The 20,288-nt window shown below is 38.2% G+C and overlaps 1 protein-coding gene across 1 annotated transcript in view; it reads left to right on the top strand.

The window, feature by feature from the left end:
• Nucleotides 1-20,288, top strand: part of trdn (triadin) — a 512,395-nt gene that overhangs the window by 28,845 nt on the left and 463,262 nt on the right. The window contains exons 4-5 of the mRNA XM_069886892.1: nucleotides 8,589-8,692; nucleotides 8,964-9,212. Of these exons, the coding sequence (XP_069742993.1) occupies nucleotides 9,191-9,212 (22 nt within the window). The 5' untranslated portion in view covers nucleotides 8,589-8,692; nucleotides 8,964-9,190. The remainder of the gene's footprint in view (nucleotides 1-8,588; nucleotides 8,693-8,963; nucleotides 9,213-20,288) is intronic.

Raw genomic sequence — 20,288 nt, 5'->3', positions numbered from 1 at the left:
CGGCAATGAGGTAGTGTATTGGAGGGAGATAGGTCAGTTCATTGAATGGTGTAACAACAACAACATTTGTGCTCTACGTTAGCAAAAACAAGAAGATGATTGTGGACTTCAGAAGGAAGTCAGGGGAACATGACCCACTCCTCATTGAGGGCTCATTATAGGAGTGGGTCAAGAACATCAAATTCCTGGGTGTCAACATTTCCAAGGATCTGTCCTGGAGTCTCCATGATGATGCAATCACAAAGAAAGCTTACCAGTGACTATACTTTGTGAGGTATCTGAGGAGATTCGGTAGGTCCCTGAAAACTCTCAAAAACATTTGCAGGTGAAGAGGATTCTGGCTGGTATGGAGGCACCAACCCTCAGGACAAGAATAAACTGCAGAGGGTTGTTAACTCAGTCTGCGACATCACAGGCATAAGACTTTACTCCATCGAGGAAGACTCCCTCTACCCAGGCCACACCCTCGTCACTCTGCTACCATCAGGAAAAAGGTACAGAAGCCTAAAGATGAGCACTCAACGGCATAAGGACAGCTTCTTCCCCGCTGCCATCAGATTCCCAAATAATCAATGAACCAAAGACACTGCTTTACTTTTCTTGCACTGCTAATTTTATTTATAGTAATGTTGTAAGATGGTTATAATATGAAGGTTTGGACTGTGATGCTTTCACAAAACACCAAATTTCATGACTTGTTCATGACAATAAATTCTGATTCTGATTCTGAACAGGCCATTTCGGCCCACAAGTCTGTGCCGCCCAATTTATACCCAATTAACCTACACCTTCGGTATGTTTCAAATAGTGGGAGGAAAACAGAGTCCCCGGGGAAAACCCACGCAGACACAAGGAGAACATACAAACTCCTTAACAATAGTGCAGGATTTGAATCCTGGTCCTGATCGCTGGCACTGTAAAGGCATTGCGCTAACTGCTATACCAACCATGCCACCCCAAATGATGACAGTTTTATTTGGCTGTATTAATTGTGCAGTTTTTAAAATAGAAGATCTTTTTGTATGTGATGTACATTCCCCTGAAATTAATTTTTAAGTGAATTGCCCATCATTTAAAAGAAAAATTCACAGAAACAGTTGAAAGTGCTTGTTGCCCTTAAGGTTCTGAGAATTAAATCATACTTGATAACAAGTGCTATATTTTAATTACATTACATGTAATTTGTCAAAATCACCTAGCATCTACAGACATAATTTACCTTCTTTGACTGATGATTTAATTTAGGCATGTACTCTACATGGAAGGCAAGGTTTAATTCAATAACTGTACTGGAGGATTTTCCCTTATGTTGACCATCTTTATTTTTGCTTATTTTCATGGTAATCTTCCCCAAAGTCATCAATGGATCAAGAAAATTTTGTCAAGCAGAAATAAAAAAAAAATGAATGCATGATTTTATCCATTATCTAACTTGTTAAGGTGAATAATTGTAGCATATTTAAATTTGACTATGGACAAGAATTATTACTTTAAGGTTGCTCTTTGTATCATGTGACTAATTGCTTACTAGACTGAAACAATCAGTGAAGCTCCTCTAAATATGTGCACTCATTTTATTTTAATGTACATTTTTTAATGATTCAGCACTGTAAAAACTCATTCCTGCAAAGGAAACACTTGACCCAATTACACCCTATTAACTTATCTGTACATTTTGGAAAGCGGGAGGAAACTGGAACACCTGGGGAAAACTCACACAGATCACAAGGAGAACATTCAAACTCCTTACAGACAGTGTGATTCAAATCCAGGTTTCTGGCACTATAATGATGTTGTGGTAACTGCTATACTAATCATTCTTTATGTTCTGCATTGAACTTTAGGAATAATGAATCCACTGATTACGTATAATTTTTAAAATAACTTTAGACATACATCATGGTAACAGGCCATTTTGTCCCACAAATCAGTGTTGTCCAATTAACCTACATCCCCAGTATGTTACAAATGGTGGGAGGAAACCAGAGCCCTCTGGGAAAACCTACACAGACGTAGGTAGAATGTACAAAGTCCTTACAGACAGCGTGGGTTTTGAAACCCTTTCCCAATTGTTGTCACTATGCCAACCGTGCCACTTTCAAATCTTAAATCCCTCTCTGTTTGAAGGCCCATTTTACAATGACAAAGGGAAAAATGATTGAATATTATTTGCAGATTAGTCATTGATATTTCCAAAGGAGCGGAACAATTTCTGAAATGTGTAATTTTCTAATGACTACATTCAAAAGAGGATGAAATCTGTGTTCCCAGGTTTCCAACTTGCATTCACCATGATTATATAATGCTTTCCTCCAGTACATGAAGGGCCATCACAAACAGTTCTGTAAGTTATAATGAAATAAAGAAAGCCACCTCCTAGGAAAAGTGGAGTTTCCAGACAAAATTGCAAACAACGGAGATACCCAAAGCTGTGGAAGGGCCTAAATGACATAACCTGTAAAAAAAAACAAATCTGGTGCAGTAGGAGACGGCAAAGCTTCACTTCCAGATGAACTCTACCTTCTATCGGTGATTCAACCACAAGAACAAGGAAGAACCACCACGGAGCATCCCTTTGTCCCCTGATGATCCTCACCCCTCTGTATCAGAAGATAACATGGGAACTATGTTCAGGAGAGCGAATCCAAGAAAAGCATCTAGTCAGGACAGAATATCCAGCTGAATCTGTGCTGACCAACTGGCCAATGTATTAATGGATAGCTTTAATATCTCATTCTGGCCTTAATCATACTGGTGCCAAAGAAGAGTGTGGTAACTTGCCTAAGTGACTATTGACCAATGGCACTCACATCAATAGTGATGAAGTATTTTGAAAGGCTGGTGTTGAAGCATATCAGGTCCTGTCTGAGCAGGGACATGGATCCATTCCAATTTGCCTACCATAGCAACAGGACTATGGTGGATGCCATCTCACTGGCTCTACACAAAGCATACATCAGGATGCTCTTTATTGACTACAGTTTGGCATTCAACATCATCATCCCCTCAAAATTGATCATCAAATTCCAAGTCCTGTGTAATTGGATCCCATGTAATTCAATCAGGTTTAGTTAGAACATATTGTCTACTATTGCCATCAGTACTGGAGCATCACAGGACTGCATTCTTTGCCCCCTGCTCTACTTGCTATATATCTCTGACTGTGTGGCTCAGTACAACAATATCATCTACAAATTTACTAATGATACATCGGTAGTGAGTTGTATAAAAAGGGGCAATGAGTCAGCACAGAGGAGGGAGAATGAAAACTTGGCTGAATGATGAACCAACAACAACTATGCACACAATGTCACCAAAACCAAAGAGCTATTGTTGATTTCAGGAAGGGAGAAGCAGAGGTGTATGATCCAGTTATTATTGGAGGATCAGAAATGGAGAAGGTGAGAAAATTTAAGTTTATTGGACTCAGTATCTTGGAGGATCTTTCCTGGACCCAACACACTAATGGAATTGTGAAGAAAACGAATCAGTGCTTCCATTTCCTCAGGAGTTTTCAAAAGTTTGGTATGACATCAGAAATCCTGGATAATTTCTCCAGATCTGTAGTGGAAAGTGTGCTGACTGACTGTATCACAGTCTGATATGGGAACATCAATAAACCTGAGTGGAAAGCACCATGAAAGGTCATGGGCACAGCCCAAGACATCTCAGGCAAAACCCTCCACACCATTGAGAACATTCGGTGAGCAGCAGCAATTATCAAGGATCCACATCACCCAGCGTAAGCTCTGTTTTCGCATCAGGAAAGAGGTAGAGGTGCCACCAGACTTGCATCACCAGGTTCAGGAACAGCTGCTACTCCTCCACCACCATCAGACTCCTCAACAACAAACTCAATCAGGGACTCATTTAAGGACTTTTACCTTTGCACTTAAGTAATTTTTTTCTCTCAGTATTGCTCTGTCAGTTTGTTTATATCTCTTTATTTGTTTACATGTATACATATCTTCTTGAGTACAGTTTTTTGCACCACCAGTAAGTGGTAGTTCTGTCTCACTTGGAGGAGAAAGAATCTCATGGTTGTATGTGTTGCCATGTCTGTGCTCTGACAACTTTTAACTTTAAAAATTGAAACTAAAAACAGCAAATTAATTAGTCAGGCAGCAACTGTAAAGAGAGAAACAAAATTAATATTTAATTTTCATATTCACTTAAAGAGATTTTGGTACCGCTGGACACATTCTTTGTCCATCCTTGCTTTTCCTTAAATTGAGTGCCTTCATAGTTAACCTGTCTGGTAGGATCAAGGTCATTTTTACTGATAATAGCTTTTCCCAGATTAATAATTAACAAATTTATATTCTCCGAGCAGTTATGATGTGATTTAAGATTGTGAATCTTGATCATTTGGCCTGTTTTGTAGATACTAGTACAGTAACATAATCTACATGCCACTCCATCGTGACATCTTGGAAATGTCCATGTTTATATTGGCTCTTTTTATTAAAAAAAACTATTTATTTAGTTACACTTCATTGCTCTTATAATAGAACCCATAATTTTATTCCTTTAAGTATTTTATCTAATTCCCTTAATATATTATTTTATTTGTTTTCACCAATATTTTTCTGTAACATTTGATATTCAATCAGGTGAAACTTTAAATTTGTGTGTTCTTAAGTTGCATCAACAGTTGATTATTCTAATTTCAGAATTAATTTCTTTCTCGTTTCCAACACCTGTGCTAGTTGTCAAATCATTGCTCAAATTAAGTATTTTTTCTTTATGTTGTTTATGACTCTTTAACTAATTAATCCAAATCCTGCCACAAAATATAGTGTATTTTTTTAACTCTGTGAAAATCTGTCAACATTTTTAAATGTAATTTTAAAAAATTTAAATTTTATTTTTTAAAATTAAATTTAGAGATACATTTTGGCCCATGAGCCATGCTACCCAATTTATATCAAATTAACCTTCAAATGCCGATACACTTCAAACAGTGGGAGGAAACTGAAGCCCCAGGAGGATATCCACGCAGACAAAGGAAGAACATGCAAAATACTTACAAATAGTGTGGGATTCAAACCCTCGTCCTGATCGCTGGTGCTGTAACAGTATCACACTAATCGCTACAATAACTGTGTCACCGCTTTGAATATCTCATTATCTTCTCAAATTTTCCTGTTGGTAAGAAGATACACGCACTAAAGAAAAGTCTGGGGCAAGATATTGCAATGTGAAAATGATAATGCTCAAACATGTACTGATAACTAGTTTGCAGTTTGCAAAGATCTGCTAGCCAGCTACAGGACATGCATCAGTACATCCTGGCTTCCATGCCCGCTCATTGCAATACAAAAGTCAGAAACCTGCAGACCCTGGGCATTGAGTCCATTCTATGAGTGGTTAAGCAATCTTGGTGGATACATTGCATATATGGTCTCTTATCTTTATGCCTGCCAAGGCTGCCACATTCATGGGAAGATCTTGTTCGAGTTTTGTTTATTTTTTAGTATGTCAATGTACATTTACACTTTTAATTAATTTGCAAGTAGTTTTATATGTTATCACTTGTATACTTCAACTGATTTCAAATGTTCCTCCTCATCAGAGACATTTGGGAATATTTAAAAGATGACCGTCAAGGCAGTTCTTGCCATCTGAGATTAACTTGGTGGCTACCATTCAGTTGTCTCAGATAAAGGTGACAATGGTAATGTCATCAGTACTTTGATAAGCAAGTGACTTCAACAGTTTCATACAGTTGCAGGCTGAATGGATAAGTTGATTAAATTGAATCAAACTGTTAATCGTCATATATACCAAGATAAAGTGAAAAACTTTGTCTAATGCAAGGTGTAGCTCAATGTGATCTGTTTCAATGTGGCACATGGACCCAGAGCCATATTCTAACACCAAAAGTGCCCTGAGGTCAAGTAGAACAACTTGACCTCAGATGTGATCTAGATCTTCCCTTTCTCTTCCACACAGTCTGATCCAGTGCTGAACTGGTCATTGAACAAAGGGGACAATTGGTGTCATGTGAAAACATAATTCTGAAAGTGCAAAAATAGTAAATCTTCAAAAACATTGCAACTGTTTTTAAATGAAAATAAAAACATGGCAGTATGGTTAGTGTGCCATTAATGCAATGCTATTATAGCATCATCAACCCAGGTTTGAATTCCGTGCTGTCTGTGAGAAGTTAGTACCTTCTTCCTCTGGATGTTCTGGCTTCCTCCCACATTCCAGTGGATTAATTGGTCACGCGGGTGTATTTGAGTGACATGGGCTGGAAAGGTCTGTTACCATGCTGTACCTCTAAATTTAAAAATTATAGATGCAAGATAATATTCCTTTCAACTTACTCCATGGATGGGCCTTACCTTGCTGAGTTTTTCCAGCAGATTGCCTTTTGCTTCACATTCCAGCATGTGTCTTGAGTCTCCATCCTATATCTCTTTCTTATATCATCATCAATACCTTGTTGAAGGGCTCAAGGCTGAAACTTTGCTTATGTATCTTTATCATAGCTATTATAAAGGACACTGTTTGACCTACTGAGTTGCTCCAGCATTGTGATTTTACTTCAACCACTGCAGACCTTCAAGTTTTACTTCCTCTTCTTTCTTTTGACTGAACTACAAATTGAATAATATCCATTCAGGCAGATAGACCAGATATTCCTTTCAGAAATAGGATAGTTTATTGTTGTGTTAATTACTTCATATTTTTAACTAGTTTTAGTTCAATCTGCTTCTCTGGATGACCTTTATCACACACTTAAGACATTTCAATTTTCCTTCTGTATAACAAGTGTCCATTTTATTATGAATGCAGTTTATAATTGCTCATGAACTTTAAAGAAGATTAATACCAGGAAGTTTCTGCATCTGATCTTCATGAGGTCCCTGTGACTTTTTGATGGCTCAATTTAATATTCTAACCTTTGTCTGGAGAATGATGTTGAGCAGAAGAATGATGTTGAGTTCCTTTTGGATTGGTAGATTCTTCTGGATTCACAAGAACATGAGAAATAGGAGCAGGAGTAGGCTGTTCTATCATTCAATAAGATCATGGGTGATCTAACTATGGATTCGGCTACTCCTACCTGCCATCTTTTGTCTACCTGTTATTTTTTAATCAGTGGTGAGACATTTGTTGTCTTCCTTTCTGCTGGAACCTGCATAGAGTTTAGGGAACTTTGGTATATTATCACAAACACCTCTATTAAAATTTCAGTAACCTGGGATACATTCCATCAGGGCCAGGAAATTTATCTACCTTTAGATCCAGTGTGCTCAGCACTACCTCTTTAGTAAGAGAGATTGAATTGAAGTCTTCACCTCCTATCAGAGAGGATCTTCCTCAGCCCTCTTCCTCCTATCATCTCCTTGCATTTTACTTTTTACAGGCCTACAGAAATTGTCTGAGGGTGAGAGTTGGCAGAGATCTGAATTGTTGTCTAAGAAAAATCTTCTCAAATTAGTCACTGCCTCTCCTGCTTGAAAATAATGCCTACATTTCAAAAATACTTCATCTGACTGAAGTGGGTCTGAAGTGGGCTTGAAATGTGAAGAATGACTACAGTGAAATGGTGTCACTGCCACAGCCTCAGTAACAGGAACGCTGATGCAAACTTCAGAGGAACGGAGAGAGGAGACGCGTCTTTCAGTGCTCCTCTGCAGGGTCTGACTGCCCAGTCATTACATCAGTGGCATTTTACAGGTTTAAACCATCTGTAGAATGGTGGTCTTTTATAACATCAGAGAACTCATAAATGCCCATGCCCAAAATGATGGTGCCCATGCTTGGCAGCCTAGACCATGATAGTTGGGGGCTCGCGGAGAGTAGTGAAGTAATGCAGATGGTCAGAGTGAGCGAACATTCTCCTTACCACTCCACCCCCCTCCCCCCGGGAAGAAGAAATCTGAAATTTCGAAGAAGACCCTACAGGTTAGACCACAGGAACAAACCAGCAAGGGGCCAGTGACTGAAAAATTCACACCAGGCTCCAGGCTTCATTCAGAGACTGACTCTTGGGAACCAGTTATTTGGACAGGGATTTGTGAAGGTGCTGATGGTGTGCAGGGCTTCCAAAAAGCCTTGGGCATTAACAGCTTTCTAGTTATATCAGGGTCAGATCCACAGGCTGTGGAGCCTGAACTTTGATGCCTGAAGTTTGAATTCTTTGCTGATGCAGACAGGAGGCTGCAAGGCCACAGAGGTTACGGGAGCATAGGATACTTTAGCAATGGAGGAGGTGATGGGATCCATTGATACTCGATATCGCTGAAGGCATTCTCATTTTTATGTACCTTTATGGGCAAAGAAAACATCAAATTTTGGGTATTTATGTGCATGACAATAAAGGAACCTTGAAAGTTGAAGGTGTAATATATATTATTTCTTCTTGTGGTGAAAGTGTGATTTGATGGTAAATTTTACTGCTTATGAAAAGTGAGAACAAATTATTAATCACTTATGTGAATGAAAGCAAATGCAGGCAAGTACTTTTACATTAATCTTTATGTTGAAAGCAAAGATAGAAAAAAAAGAATGTTTATTGCATATAATGTCTTATTATGGGACTAATATTCTGTTTCTACAAATCTTATTGACAGCTGGAATTTAAATCAGATGGAACATTAAAAAAAACTTAGCTCAGTACCCATGATTCATTGCTTCTGCCACCAGTTGTGTCATGACCTTCCTCTGGCTAAAAAAGGTAATACTGAATGAACGGAGTATCAACTGCTCTAATAATAAAATTGAGTAATAATGGGTAAGGTTACCTTTAAGAAAATATTTCATTATTTTTTACTTAAAGCTTAGGCAGCAGCAGATGGAACATTGCAAAAGACTGAACATTGTAACTGAATAACTGTGGATTTTAGTGCCCTATCCTGCTTTGTTGGCCCTTTCTGTGGAAATCCTTCTGATACTAATGATTCTAAAACTGGAGCATAGAAATACATTGTGAGGCATTTCTATTTTAGATTGAAGTTGATATCCTTATTGCCAGCAACAAGTATCCAGTTGTGAAGGCTCTTGCTGGGGGGAGAACTCTGCAAAGGACACAGACGATCTCCACAGTACCACTGCTAAGCATGAAAGTTCACCCCATCCCTTCTTAATATTATTAATGTACTAAGAAAACAAATTCTGCATACTTGAAGAAGTTTGTTGAATTGCCAGGAAAGTGGAAATAGGAATCTTGACCATTATGACTGAAATCACCACTGAAGGTACTGTGAAAAACTGCAAAATTAATCTATTACTTATTTAAATCCTGCATTTGCATGCTCTGAAGAAAAAATAAAATCTGTCTGGTGCTGTTAAAAGATGTTCCAAGTTACTGTATAAGTTGGAAGTTCCTGCATCAGTCAGCAGCAGAATTGGATTACCATCGCTTTCTAAAAATAGCACAGATTGCGCAGTCTGAGAAATTATGTAGGAGAGTTATAGCTGGTGTATGAGGGAGATGGCGCATTAATTTAAGATGCATGAATTTCAAATTAATTAGAGAATAATGATTGCAGCAGCATTGTTGAGATTTCATGTGGATGGCAACTTTAAACAGATAGCTAATATTTACTCTATCAATTTGTTTGTTTATTATAAATCTTTAAAGGCTAAGAGACAGGTTGATAAGCATTGGAGAAATATATAGGATACTTTGATTAAAAAAAATCCATCATTTTTTACTCAATAAGTATTCTGGACTGGAATACTAATTTTAATCTTCAGTTCATTGTCCAAATAATTTTTGTCTTTTCTATTCTCTAGGGTTGACAATAATAACATTGTTTAAATTGCACTCCTGCAATTTTAATAGTTGTAAATAGTGCAGTAAAACTGCTTTTTGCTGATTTATTATTAATGAGTTGTACTTGAATAGAGCAAGATGTGACAAAGTATAACTTCAAATGATTATGTTGGACAGCATAAGCATAAATGGAAAGCATTCTACTATTCTGTTCCAAAACAAGAAAAGCCGTTAATTCAATCTCCTTACTTATCTACTAAAATTTTATGTTCAGGATTTCCTTTAAATTAGATTGAGACATGAAGAATCACCTGAGTGTAACATGTTTTAAATTTAAAATTCAAATTCATTAGTCTACAAGCCCCTTGTATGTTTTAAATGGTGGGAGCTCCTGGGGAAAACCCATGCAGACACAGGGAGAATGTTCCAACTCCATGTAGACCCTAGTCCCAATCGCTGGTGCTGTAACAACATGAGCTAACTGCTGCACCAACCATGTTGATCAAACTAGGATTCCACTTAGTGTTTCATTCATTCATATAAATGGACAACATTAGTTTGTTGGATCTATTTATAATATTTATTCAACCTTGCTCAATTTTCTGCAGCATAATGAATGCATATATGAGCAGATCGGAGAATAATTACCTTCTATTGTTACAAATGTTCCTCTAGAAATGATACAAATATGTTTTCTAATTTGCAAAGCAGTTTATTGGTTTTTTTTAACTGCTTTTTCTCAATATCTGGGTTTATGAAGATGAGTTTCCTCAAGTGACACAATATCAAAGCTAATAATAGAAGTTGCAGAAAAATAAGTTCAGATTTTCCTGAGCAGTGGCTATAAACATTGGAAGCCAAGTTTTCTGCTGCTCCACAAGAGAACAAACCAATGCTGATTATTGGAGGAGATTCTGAGACAAGAACCATTCAGGAATAGTCCGTATGGCTTTGTGCAAGAGATATCATGCCGTACGAATTTGAGGTCTCTGAAGAGGTGATCAAGAAGAGTGATTATGAGGTCAGGGTGATAGAAATTTTTGACATGGACTTTAGCAAGGCTTTGAAAAAGTATAGTCTGGCTCAGAATGTTAGATTGCCCACGATCCATAGCAAGTAAGGCAATTGGATACAAAGTTGGCTTTTAAGTGGTAGGAACCAGAGGGTGGTAATGAAGTGTTGTTTCTCAACCTTGCGACTAGTGCTGTTCTGCAGTGATCTATGCTGAGTCCATTCTTGTATGTAATATATATTGACAATCTGAAAGATGCTAAAATTGGTAGTATAGTGAATAATGAAAACAGTTCACTAATTTTGACCTCTATCAACTGAATCAGTGGGTTGAGGAATGGCAGATGGAGTTTAAGGTGCTGTATTCAGTTAAGTCAAAGCAAAACAGGATTTGCACAGTAAATAGGACCTAGAGATATAGGTGCATCATTCCTTTAAAATGGTGAAGAAAGCATTTGGCATGCATGTCTTCATTGATCAGGGTACTAAGTCATGGAATTGGGATCCTATGTTACTGCTGCACAAGACAAAATTTGGAATACAATATATAGTTCTGGTCACCTTGTGATATAAAAGATGCCATTTAGACTAGAAAGCATGCAAACAGATTTACAAGAATGATACAGGAGGACTGGAGGACTTGAGTTTTAAGAAGAGGCTGGGTAGGTCAGGACTGGAGCATAGGAGTCTGAGGGGTGATGTTATAGAGGTGTACAAAATCCATTGGGGGGGGGGGGGATAGATAAGTCTTTTCTCCAGGAAAGAAAAGTATAAAATTAGAAGACATAAGAAAAAGCTGTCAGAGGAAGTGGTAGAGAGGAGTACAATTACAACAGTTAAAATACACTTGGAGGACATAGGATTAGCTTAGACTGATCACTTAATCAACGTGGATGAATTAGGCTAAATGTTCTTATTCCAAGCCCAAAGTTTATGTCTCTGTGATTCCAAATAAATTATGAAAATTGAACTTCTGAAAGCTTCATCTGTTACCTGTTGGTTCAAAAGAAACACATTATTCATTGCATTAAATTTAAATGTTGGAAATAGGAGTGAAATTGATTGCTGCACTTTAACAGGTTCTCTCTTGCCTTAGGTATGACTTCAAGGTAATCTCACAGGCTGATGTGGCAATATGGAGTGCAGTCCTGTGCAGCGATTCTCAACCTTTTTCTTTCCACTCACATACCAGTTTAAGTATTCCCAATCCCATAGGTACTCTGTGATAAGTAAGGGATTGCTGAAGATGGTATGTGGGTGGAAAGAAAATGGTTGAAAACCACTGTTTTATCATACCTAATTGACTTGTTATGTGCACTGTTTTATAACTCCACAGGAAACAGGCCAAAATTTTTATCAAGCAAAATACTTTGAATACAATTGGGCCTAGAGCAGTGATTCTTAAACTTCCCTTCCCACTCACAGACCACCCTAAGCAATTCCTTACTAATCACAGAGCACCAGTGGCATAGGAATTACTTAAAGTGGTCAGTGAGTGGAAAGAAAATTGTTGAGAACCACTGCTAAACTGAAACTGCTGTAGCTTGTTTCGCAAAAATAATTGCTTTAAAGTTAATGACTAACATCAATGATAAAGTCTCTGTATCAGTTTTCTACTGGTGATGAGAAAAAGTAAGGGAATGGACCTTCTATAACTACAGAAGAGAAAAATATGTTTTGGATAAGAAATCCAAAGGTCCAGTCAATAAATCAATGGACAAATTCATATCTAACATGGCATCTGGGAAATTTAAATCAGCTAATTAATGTTATAATTAACCTTAAATGTAAAGTTAATATCAAAAACGATGATCAAGTCTTTATGAAAAACAAACTAAAAATTGTTCAATGATTTCCCTTTGCTGTCTTTTTGTGACTTTAGACCCATAACAATGATCATGTCATAACTGGAGTTTTGCACCCAATTTAAGCTCTGATGCTTTTGGAGAGTGTGCCAGTCCCAGAGAGAATGTGAAATAATTTTACTCTCATGAATCCATAGATGAGGGATATTAGCATAAGATTATAGTGGAGAACCTGGGTGTTTCTCCTTTGTTCAAAGGAGATTTGATGCAGTTGCTCTGCTAGTGATGGATTGGATGGAAGAAAGATTTTCATATTAGATGTTCATGGATTAGTGAAGACAAATTTAAAATTTTGCTTGAAAGGTACAAAAGAAATGTAGGAATAAACAAGTAGAGTTGTTATGATCTGGAATTTACAGACATTAAGGGTTAGGAAGCAGAATCAATCAGTGTCTTCAAAATGTTGAAGGTTGTGGGCCTGGATACAGCTGGGGCTAAGGATTCTATGACCTGCTGAGATCCTCCAGTACTCTTGTGTATAGTGCCTTAAAAAGTTAATCAAATGGGCATTTGGAATTGAATAATATTTGGGTATGTAGAGGAAGTGTAGAGGACTATATGAAGTGGTCTAGCAGACTATTCATGGAATACTATTAAGTTCAATGAAGCAATCAGATCAAACATCTACTTGGAATTGGAAGAGCGAAACTTAATAATTTTATACACAACAACCTTTGTCAGTGAACTTTGATCTGTGAATATTTTAAACCCTAAATAAATTATTTGACTTGTTTTATAGGTCCACTAAATTGCCAGAACATAGTTGAACTGTTTATATTGTAGAGAAATGTTATAAAGCTATTGTACAAAAATCTCCTGAGGCTGTGTGGAGCATTCCAGACATAAATATTAAGGCATTAGTTGCACAGATGAAAATAAATGAATTTGTTACTGAAATGAACTGCACCATTTAGAGAGAGTGCTGCCATAATTGTCTCGGTGAAAGAAGTGCTGTCCTCAGGACCATTCTTTGGCTTGGACAGAAGATTTATGGAGGGGTATTTCCATGCCTGCTGCAGGCTCGTTGGTGACTGACAAGTCCGATGCGGGACAGGCAGGCAGGGTTGCAGCAGTTGCAAGGGAAAATTGGTTGGTTGGGATTGGGTGTTGGCTTTTTCCTCCTTTGTCTTTTGTCAGTGAGGCAGGCTCTGCAGTCTTCTTCAAAGGAGGTTGCTGCCAGCCGAACTATGAGGCACCAAGATGCACGGTTGGAGGTGAGATCAGCCCACTGGCGGTGGTCAATGTGGCAGGCACCAAGAGATTTCTTTAAGCAGTCCTTGTACCTCTTCTTTGGTGCACCACTGTCTCGGTGGCCAATGGATAGCTCGCCATATAACACGATCTTGGGAAGGCGATGGTCCTCCATTCTGGAGACGTGACCCACCCAGTGCAATTGGGTCTTCAGCAGCATGGATTCGATGCTTGCGGACTCTGCCAGCTCGAGTACTTCAATGTTGGTGATGAAGTCATTCCAATGAATGTTGAGGATAGAGCGGAGACAGCGCTGCTGGAAGCATTCTAGGAGTCGTAGGTGATGCCGGTAGAGGACCCATGATTCGGAGCCGAACAGGAGCGTGGGTATGACAACGGCTCTGTACACGTTGATCTTTGTGTGTTTCTTCAGGTGGTTGTTTTTCCAGACTCTTTTGTGTAGTCTTCCAAAGACGCTATTTGCCTTGGCGAGTCTGTTGTCTATCTCTTTGTCGATCCTTGCATCAGATGAAATAGTGCAGCCAAGGTAGGTAAACTGGTTGACCGTTTTGAGTTCAGTGTGCCTGATGGAGATGTGGGGGGGCTGGTGGTGATGGTGGGGAGCTGGCTGATGGAGGACTTCAGTTTTCTTCAGGCTGACTTCTAGGCCAAACATTTTGGCAGTTTCCGCAAAACAGGACGTCATGCACTGGAGAGCTGACTCTGAATGGGCAACTAAAGCGGCATCATCTGCAAAAAGTAGTTCATGGACAAGTTGTTCTTGTGTCTTGATGTGAGCTTGCAGGCGCCTCAGATTGAAGAGACTGCCATCCGTGCAGTACCAGATGTAAACAGCGTCTTCATTGTTGAGGTCTTTATTGGCTTGTTTTAGCATCATGCTGAAGAAGATAGCAAAGAGGGTTGGTGCGAGGATGCAGCCTTGCTTCACGCCGTTGTCAATGGAGAAGGTTTCGGAGAGCTCAGGACCATTGCTGGACAGAGAAATCCACATAAAAATCATGGGTTTGAAAAGTCGATGGATCAGGTAGCAGTGTGCTGGAGCTAATATACTTGATGATGCATCAGTATCATTTTTATCGATCTGGTTCTGTCCTTAACCTCATCATCATCTTCTTCTTACTGTTCCAAAATGCAAGTGGATTCCTATTGTGAAGCCCATTTACTCAAACCAAATTGTAAAATTAACAAGCTGTCATGCTATCTGGAGAAAGTTTCAGAAAGTTGTAGTTTTGCCAAAATATCAGTCTCAGTGCATTGTATGCCTTATTTCTCTTTCTCCTATGGCTAATTTAAATGTAGAGCAACAACTAAAATTTTAACATTTAAAAGCTCAACCTGAAGCAATTGGGAGTAGTGAAGTGTATCTTCAACGAGCTTGGTTGAATCATGAAAGCAGAGTAGCAAAGTGGTTATGATACTAGGTGCAGTGAACTGGGATTCACTGATTGTGTGTTGTGCTGATGGCTAGCCCCACCTCCTGGCTCTGGCCCCCATCTGCTCATGTACAACCCTGGTTTCCCACCTAAACCCAGAACCCTTCTAAAGACTACTGTGAGACCCTACCCATAGTTATAAGCTAATAAAAGCGTTTGCTCTCCCTCCAGTCGTGAGAGCTTTTATTTACACTACACTAAGCTAATTATCCATTAGGGTCGGAGATCATGCCTTGATAACTGAATTAAAAATGATCACCAGGTCACAAGATATAGGAACAGAAGTGGGCCATTGATGAATACCTGCAAAGCACAATAATTTCTGCAATTTTTTTTGTGTAAGTGGTTGGATATTTTTGTCAGAAGCTTACTAAGTGACATTCTCATATTCACCAGAAAAAGCATGACATACTTGAGGAGACACTAAAGAGAGAAAGATTCCGTGAATCCTGAACATTAACATTTGATTTTGAAGTTTTATTAAAAATTAGAACATACAATATAGTAATGGGCAATTTCAGCCCAAGTCCGTGCCACCCAATTTATATCCAATTAACCTATACCCCTGGTGCATTTTGAATGGTGGGAAGAAACCACAGCCCCCTGCGAAAACCCATGCAGACATGGGGGAGAACATACAAATTCCTTAAAGACAAAAGACAGCGTGGGATTCGAACCCTAGTACCGATTGCTGGTGCTGTAGAAGTGTTGCACTAACCACTAGGTTAACTGTGCTTTGCAGGTATTCATCAATGGCCAATTTCCCAGCGACTCCTGAAGGTTAGGAAATGATTGACAATTTCATCTAAAGTGACACTGGGTTAGATAGGTTTGGTTACTCATATCTATATAAAGTTCATAGTCACATTATAACACTGACTTTATTTCAAATTTGTTTAAAGATATTATCATTCCAGGAATGAAAGGGTTAGAATATGAGGAAGGTTTGTCAACTCTTGGATTGATTGGAGTACAGAGGCATAAGGGGGACTTCACAGACATTTCAAATGCTGAAAGGCCTGGATAGAGTAGATGTGTCAAGGTTGTTTTCCATGGTAGGGGAATCTAGGACAAGAGGGCACAACTTAAGGATAAAAGGGGGAAATATGTTTAGTCTCATGACATTACTACAAACCTGAAAATGAAAAATTGTGATTTCCAAGACAATTAGAGCGCTTCCCCGTGTTGAACACAACTTCAGTGTAGCACTGTGGGTGACAAATACACAAGGCATAGCCTAGATCAATGGATTTCAAACTGTGCCCCCCCCAAACTCATATACCACCTTCAGCAATCCCTAGGCCTAAGGTTCTGTGATTAGTAAGGGATTGCTGAAGGTGGCAAGTGAGTAGAAAGAAAAAGTTTGAAAACCACTGTTTCAATCATACTTAATTGACTCATTATGTGCACAGTATCATAACTCCAAAGGAAGTGGGTTAATGACAATTTTTCTCAAGCAAAATATTTCAGTAACAATTGGGTCTAGAGCAGTAATTCTCAACCTTCCCTTCCCACTCACATACCACCTTAAACAATCCCTTACTAATCACAGAGCTCTTATGGCCTATAGATTGCTTCAGGTGGAATGTGAGTTTGGGGGCCAGTTTGAAAACCACTGCTCTAGATGAAGGAAGTAAGAGTAGGCCAATGATACCACTGGAATTGAGCCAACGTAAGAGCAGAACTCACAATGTCATCAATTTAGGATCACAGATCCATCTATCTATGTCTCTTTTGGTGGGAGAAACTTTAGCACAGAGCATGCAGAGTTGACATTCTGTATTTGTACTGAAAGCATTATTCTTTAGGGAAGCAGTATCATTAGTATGGGATCAATTTATGATCTAACTACTGGACATCTATAAGCTGTATTGCATCTGTTTTTCAAGTGTCCATCAAAGGTTAATTTGTGCCGGTTTACTCTTTGGTAATTCAAAATGGAGTTAGGTAGCACAATGTTGCTTATTGTTCCTGTTGTCAAAATGCAACATTTATTTGGGAAGCTTTGGCTCAGGCTTCAATTTCCGGCAATATTTTTCCATGATGTTTAACTTTTTGTTCAAGATTAACTTGATGCCATTGAATATAGTTGGTTTAATTGTCAGAGCATGGTTATCTGCATGTACACCTTTAATCATTGGTAGCGTATCATTCAAGTTGCTGTAGAAGAACACTGACATTGGTAGTGACAGAACTGAAGGGAGCTGACATTTTGCTCAATTGAATACCTAATTGTCTATTTTTCATCTGCCACTGGTCTACCAATTTTCAGAATTGCAGCTCAGACATTCTAATCCTACTTTAATGCATCTATTATCACTTACAAACATAATCATGGCATTTAACAAAGGCAGATTAGGGGATGTTCATTGAGAGATGTTTCAGTGACAGCTGTTCAAAATTTACAATTTTATAGAAATGCTACCAAAACCATAAATATTTAAATTTATAAATATGGTGGCAATTGATTGGACAAAAACTGTTCTGAATTCAAAATTCTTTTAGTTCGTAAACCTTGAGATATGAAAATGAAATTAAATATTTGCCCTTAAGACATGTTTTTACTAGAAGGTCTCAATTAAAAAAAAATAGACAAACAGCATAGAAACAGGCTATTTTGGCCCACAAGTCCATGCTACCCAACTTACACCCAATTAACCTATACCCCCAGTACATTTCGAACGATGGGAAGAAACCAGAGACCCCAGGGAAAACCCACTCAGGGACAGGGAGAATGTCCAAATTCTTTACAGACAGCACAGGAATTCGAACCCTGGTTCTGATCACTTGTGCTGTAAAAGCCTTGTGCTAACCACTAAGCCAACCTTGTATAATTTGTACTGCAATTTCCTATTTGTAATAAATTTACCTGAAACTGTATCAGTTATTTGTGGCAGACAGTTTGGAAATAGAGTGGTGTGAGCCGAGAATGCGTCATGACATTTTGTATATGACTGCTCTGAACAAGCTTTGAATGTATCTTAATTCCTTATGTGGCAATCTGACAAAATAAATGGTTTTAATTATTGGTGCATGAGTAATCTCCTGTCTCCGTTAATCCAGTATTAGAGTGCCATGCTGTTACATTTTACTGAAAATCCATGAAAATTCAGATCCATTTGCCATCTGTACACTCTTTGTTACTTTACTGTGCTAATTTGTAGAAGAGTTTTAGTGTCTCAACACATTTTATGTATAGAATATTGTTCCACATGTTCTATCTGATGGAAAAAGAAATAAAAAGAGATTATTTCCGTGGCTCAAATTATTGTTAAAGATTAACTTCTTCCTACATATAATTAGAGTAGGGAGACCAATTCACAGATCAATTTGAAGCGTTTAGAATTTATACCTTTGGAAAATACATCTAAATTCAGGAATAATGCTTTATTCATCCATTTTCTGTGGAAAAAGTGTTTGCAGAAATGGAAATCTAAAGACCAGTTGGCATTGTTTGTCTCATTAGACATAATAAACACAGAAAAAAATACTCAAGGAAAATTGCCCAAACAATAAATAGTAAACCTGATGATATGCAAAGATCAATAAGTTTAAAACTGTGTTGTTCAATCCACAGTAAGATAATGAGTTACTGTTTTATTTTTGTCCAAAAGAAACTCCTGATTGTAGCAGTTTTAGTACAAATAGCAGATTCTGTTGCGTACATAGAACAGAAAGCACAAGGCAGTATTTAGTGGAGTGATTAAGGAATAAAACTTTGCTGTAACATCTCTTTTTATACTCTTAATGGTAAAGAACGAGGCTATATAGCCCATCAAATCCATATGTAGCAACTACTGTCCATAAAAAATGCTTGGAGGTGAGGTGGGGCTCTTATTTGTGATGCGTTTCGATTGATTCACCACGAAGTCCAGAGGAGTTTAAATGGTTTATTATTAACGCATAAAAAAGACGTAGCAACCCATAATAATGTAACATTCCAATAATAATGACTGTTGTAACAATCTTCTTTAATGTCCTATGTGGAAACGATGTATAAATAACAACATCCGTGTTAATGATCTGTGGTAGTGGTCAACAAAAAATATTCAGGTCTACCTCACCATCCTAGTCTTTAACTTACTACACCAATTGGTGGACAAATGAACTAAGAACAATCATGCCCAAACTCACGTGCATGCGCAAACCCGTCCCCAGTATGCGAAACCCACCACACTGCAACATGATGCAAGGAAACAGCAGCATCGACCTTGACACACTGCCGAAGCCCACAACACACCCAAGAAAGTAAGTAGAGTGCATTTGGCTCCTACAATACCAGTCCCTAATTATTATAATGAGACAAAATGTCTTGAATAATAATTACACCATTATACAATCAATCTTAAATAACAAACAAACATAATATATTCCAATATTATGTAGATCTTCTTCATTCTTCCTAAGGCCACTGGTTGCCAGCACATAGCCTTGAAAAAGAATGATCTTTACCACCACTCTGGACCAGTAAAGCCTGTAGTTTGTGTCATGGTCAAGTGGGAAGGTACAAAACACAATAAAATAAAGTCAGTTTGGACGTCAAGGTTCCTCAGTCTCCTGTCAAAGGCAGACTTTGTTGTGTGTCTGATGTTAGACCATTTCTGTGCTGGGTTTTAAAATCTTTCTGACAGTGTCTTAACCACAAATCATCGGTTTATAATTGCAGTTCTCAATACGATATAGCTGATCAGGGATGCACCGCTCCAATACAGGCACTCATTCGACTTCGTGAATAGAGTTCACATTATTTTGAAGAATTTGAATGTACTGTTCAAATAACAACATCATCTTTGCAAGATAAACAATCTTAGAACCGGATTTTGAAGTGGGGGAGGGGGGCGGGTTATATCTGATCCTCTTGAACCTTCGCAGCAACAGACTTGCTCGTCTTTTTCTTTCTTTTCTGGAGTTGGTCATAGATAAGGTAAGATTCAAACGACATTGGCTCTTTAAACTCTTCAACAGCCATTGCATTTGTAGAATCTTTCTCTAAAGAAGCAGGCTGTCTTCACTTATGGCTCCTACAGACTCTTC

The sequence above is a fragment of the Narcine bancroftii genome, chromosome 6 (assembly GCF_036971445.1).
Source record: "Narcine bancroftii isolate sNarBan1 chromosome 6, sNarBan1.hap1, whole genome shotgun sequence".
Lineage (NCBI taxonomy): Eukaryota > Metazoa > Chordata > Chondrichthyes > Torpediniformes > Narcinidae > Narcine > Narcine bancroftii.
This window is presented reverse-complemented; position numbering and strand designations above follow the sequence as displayed.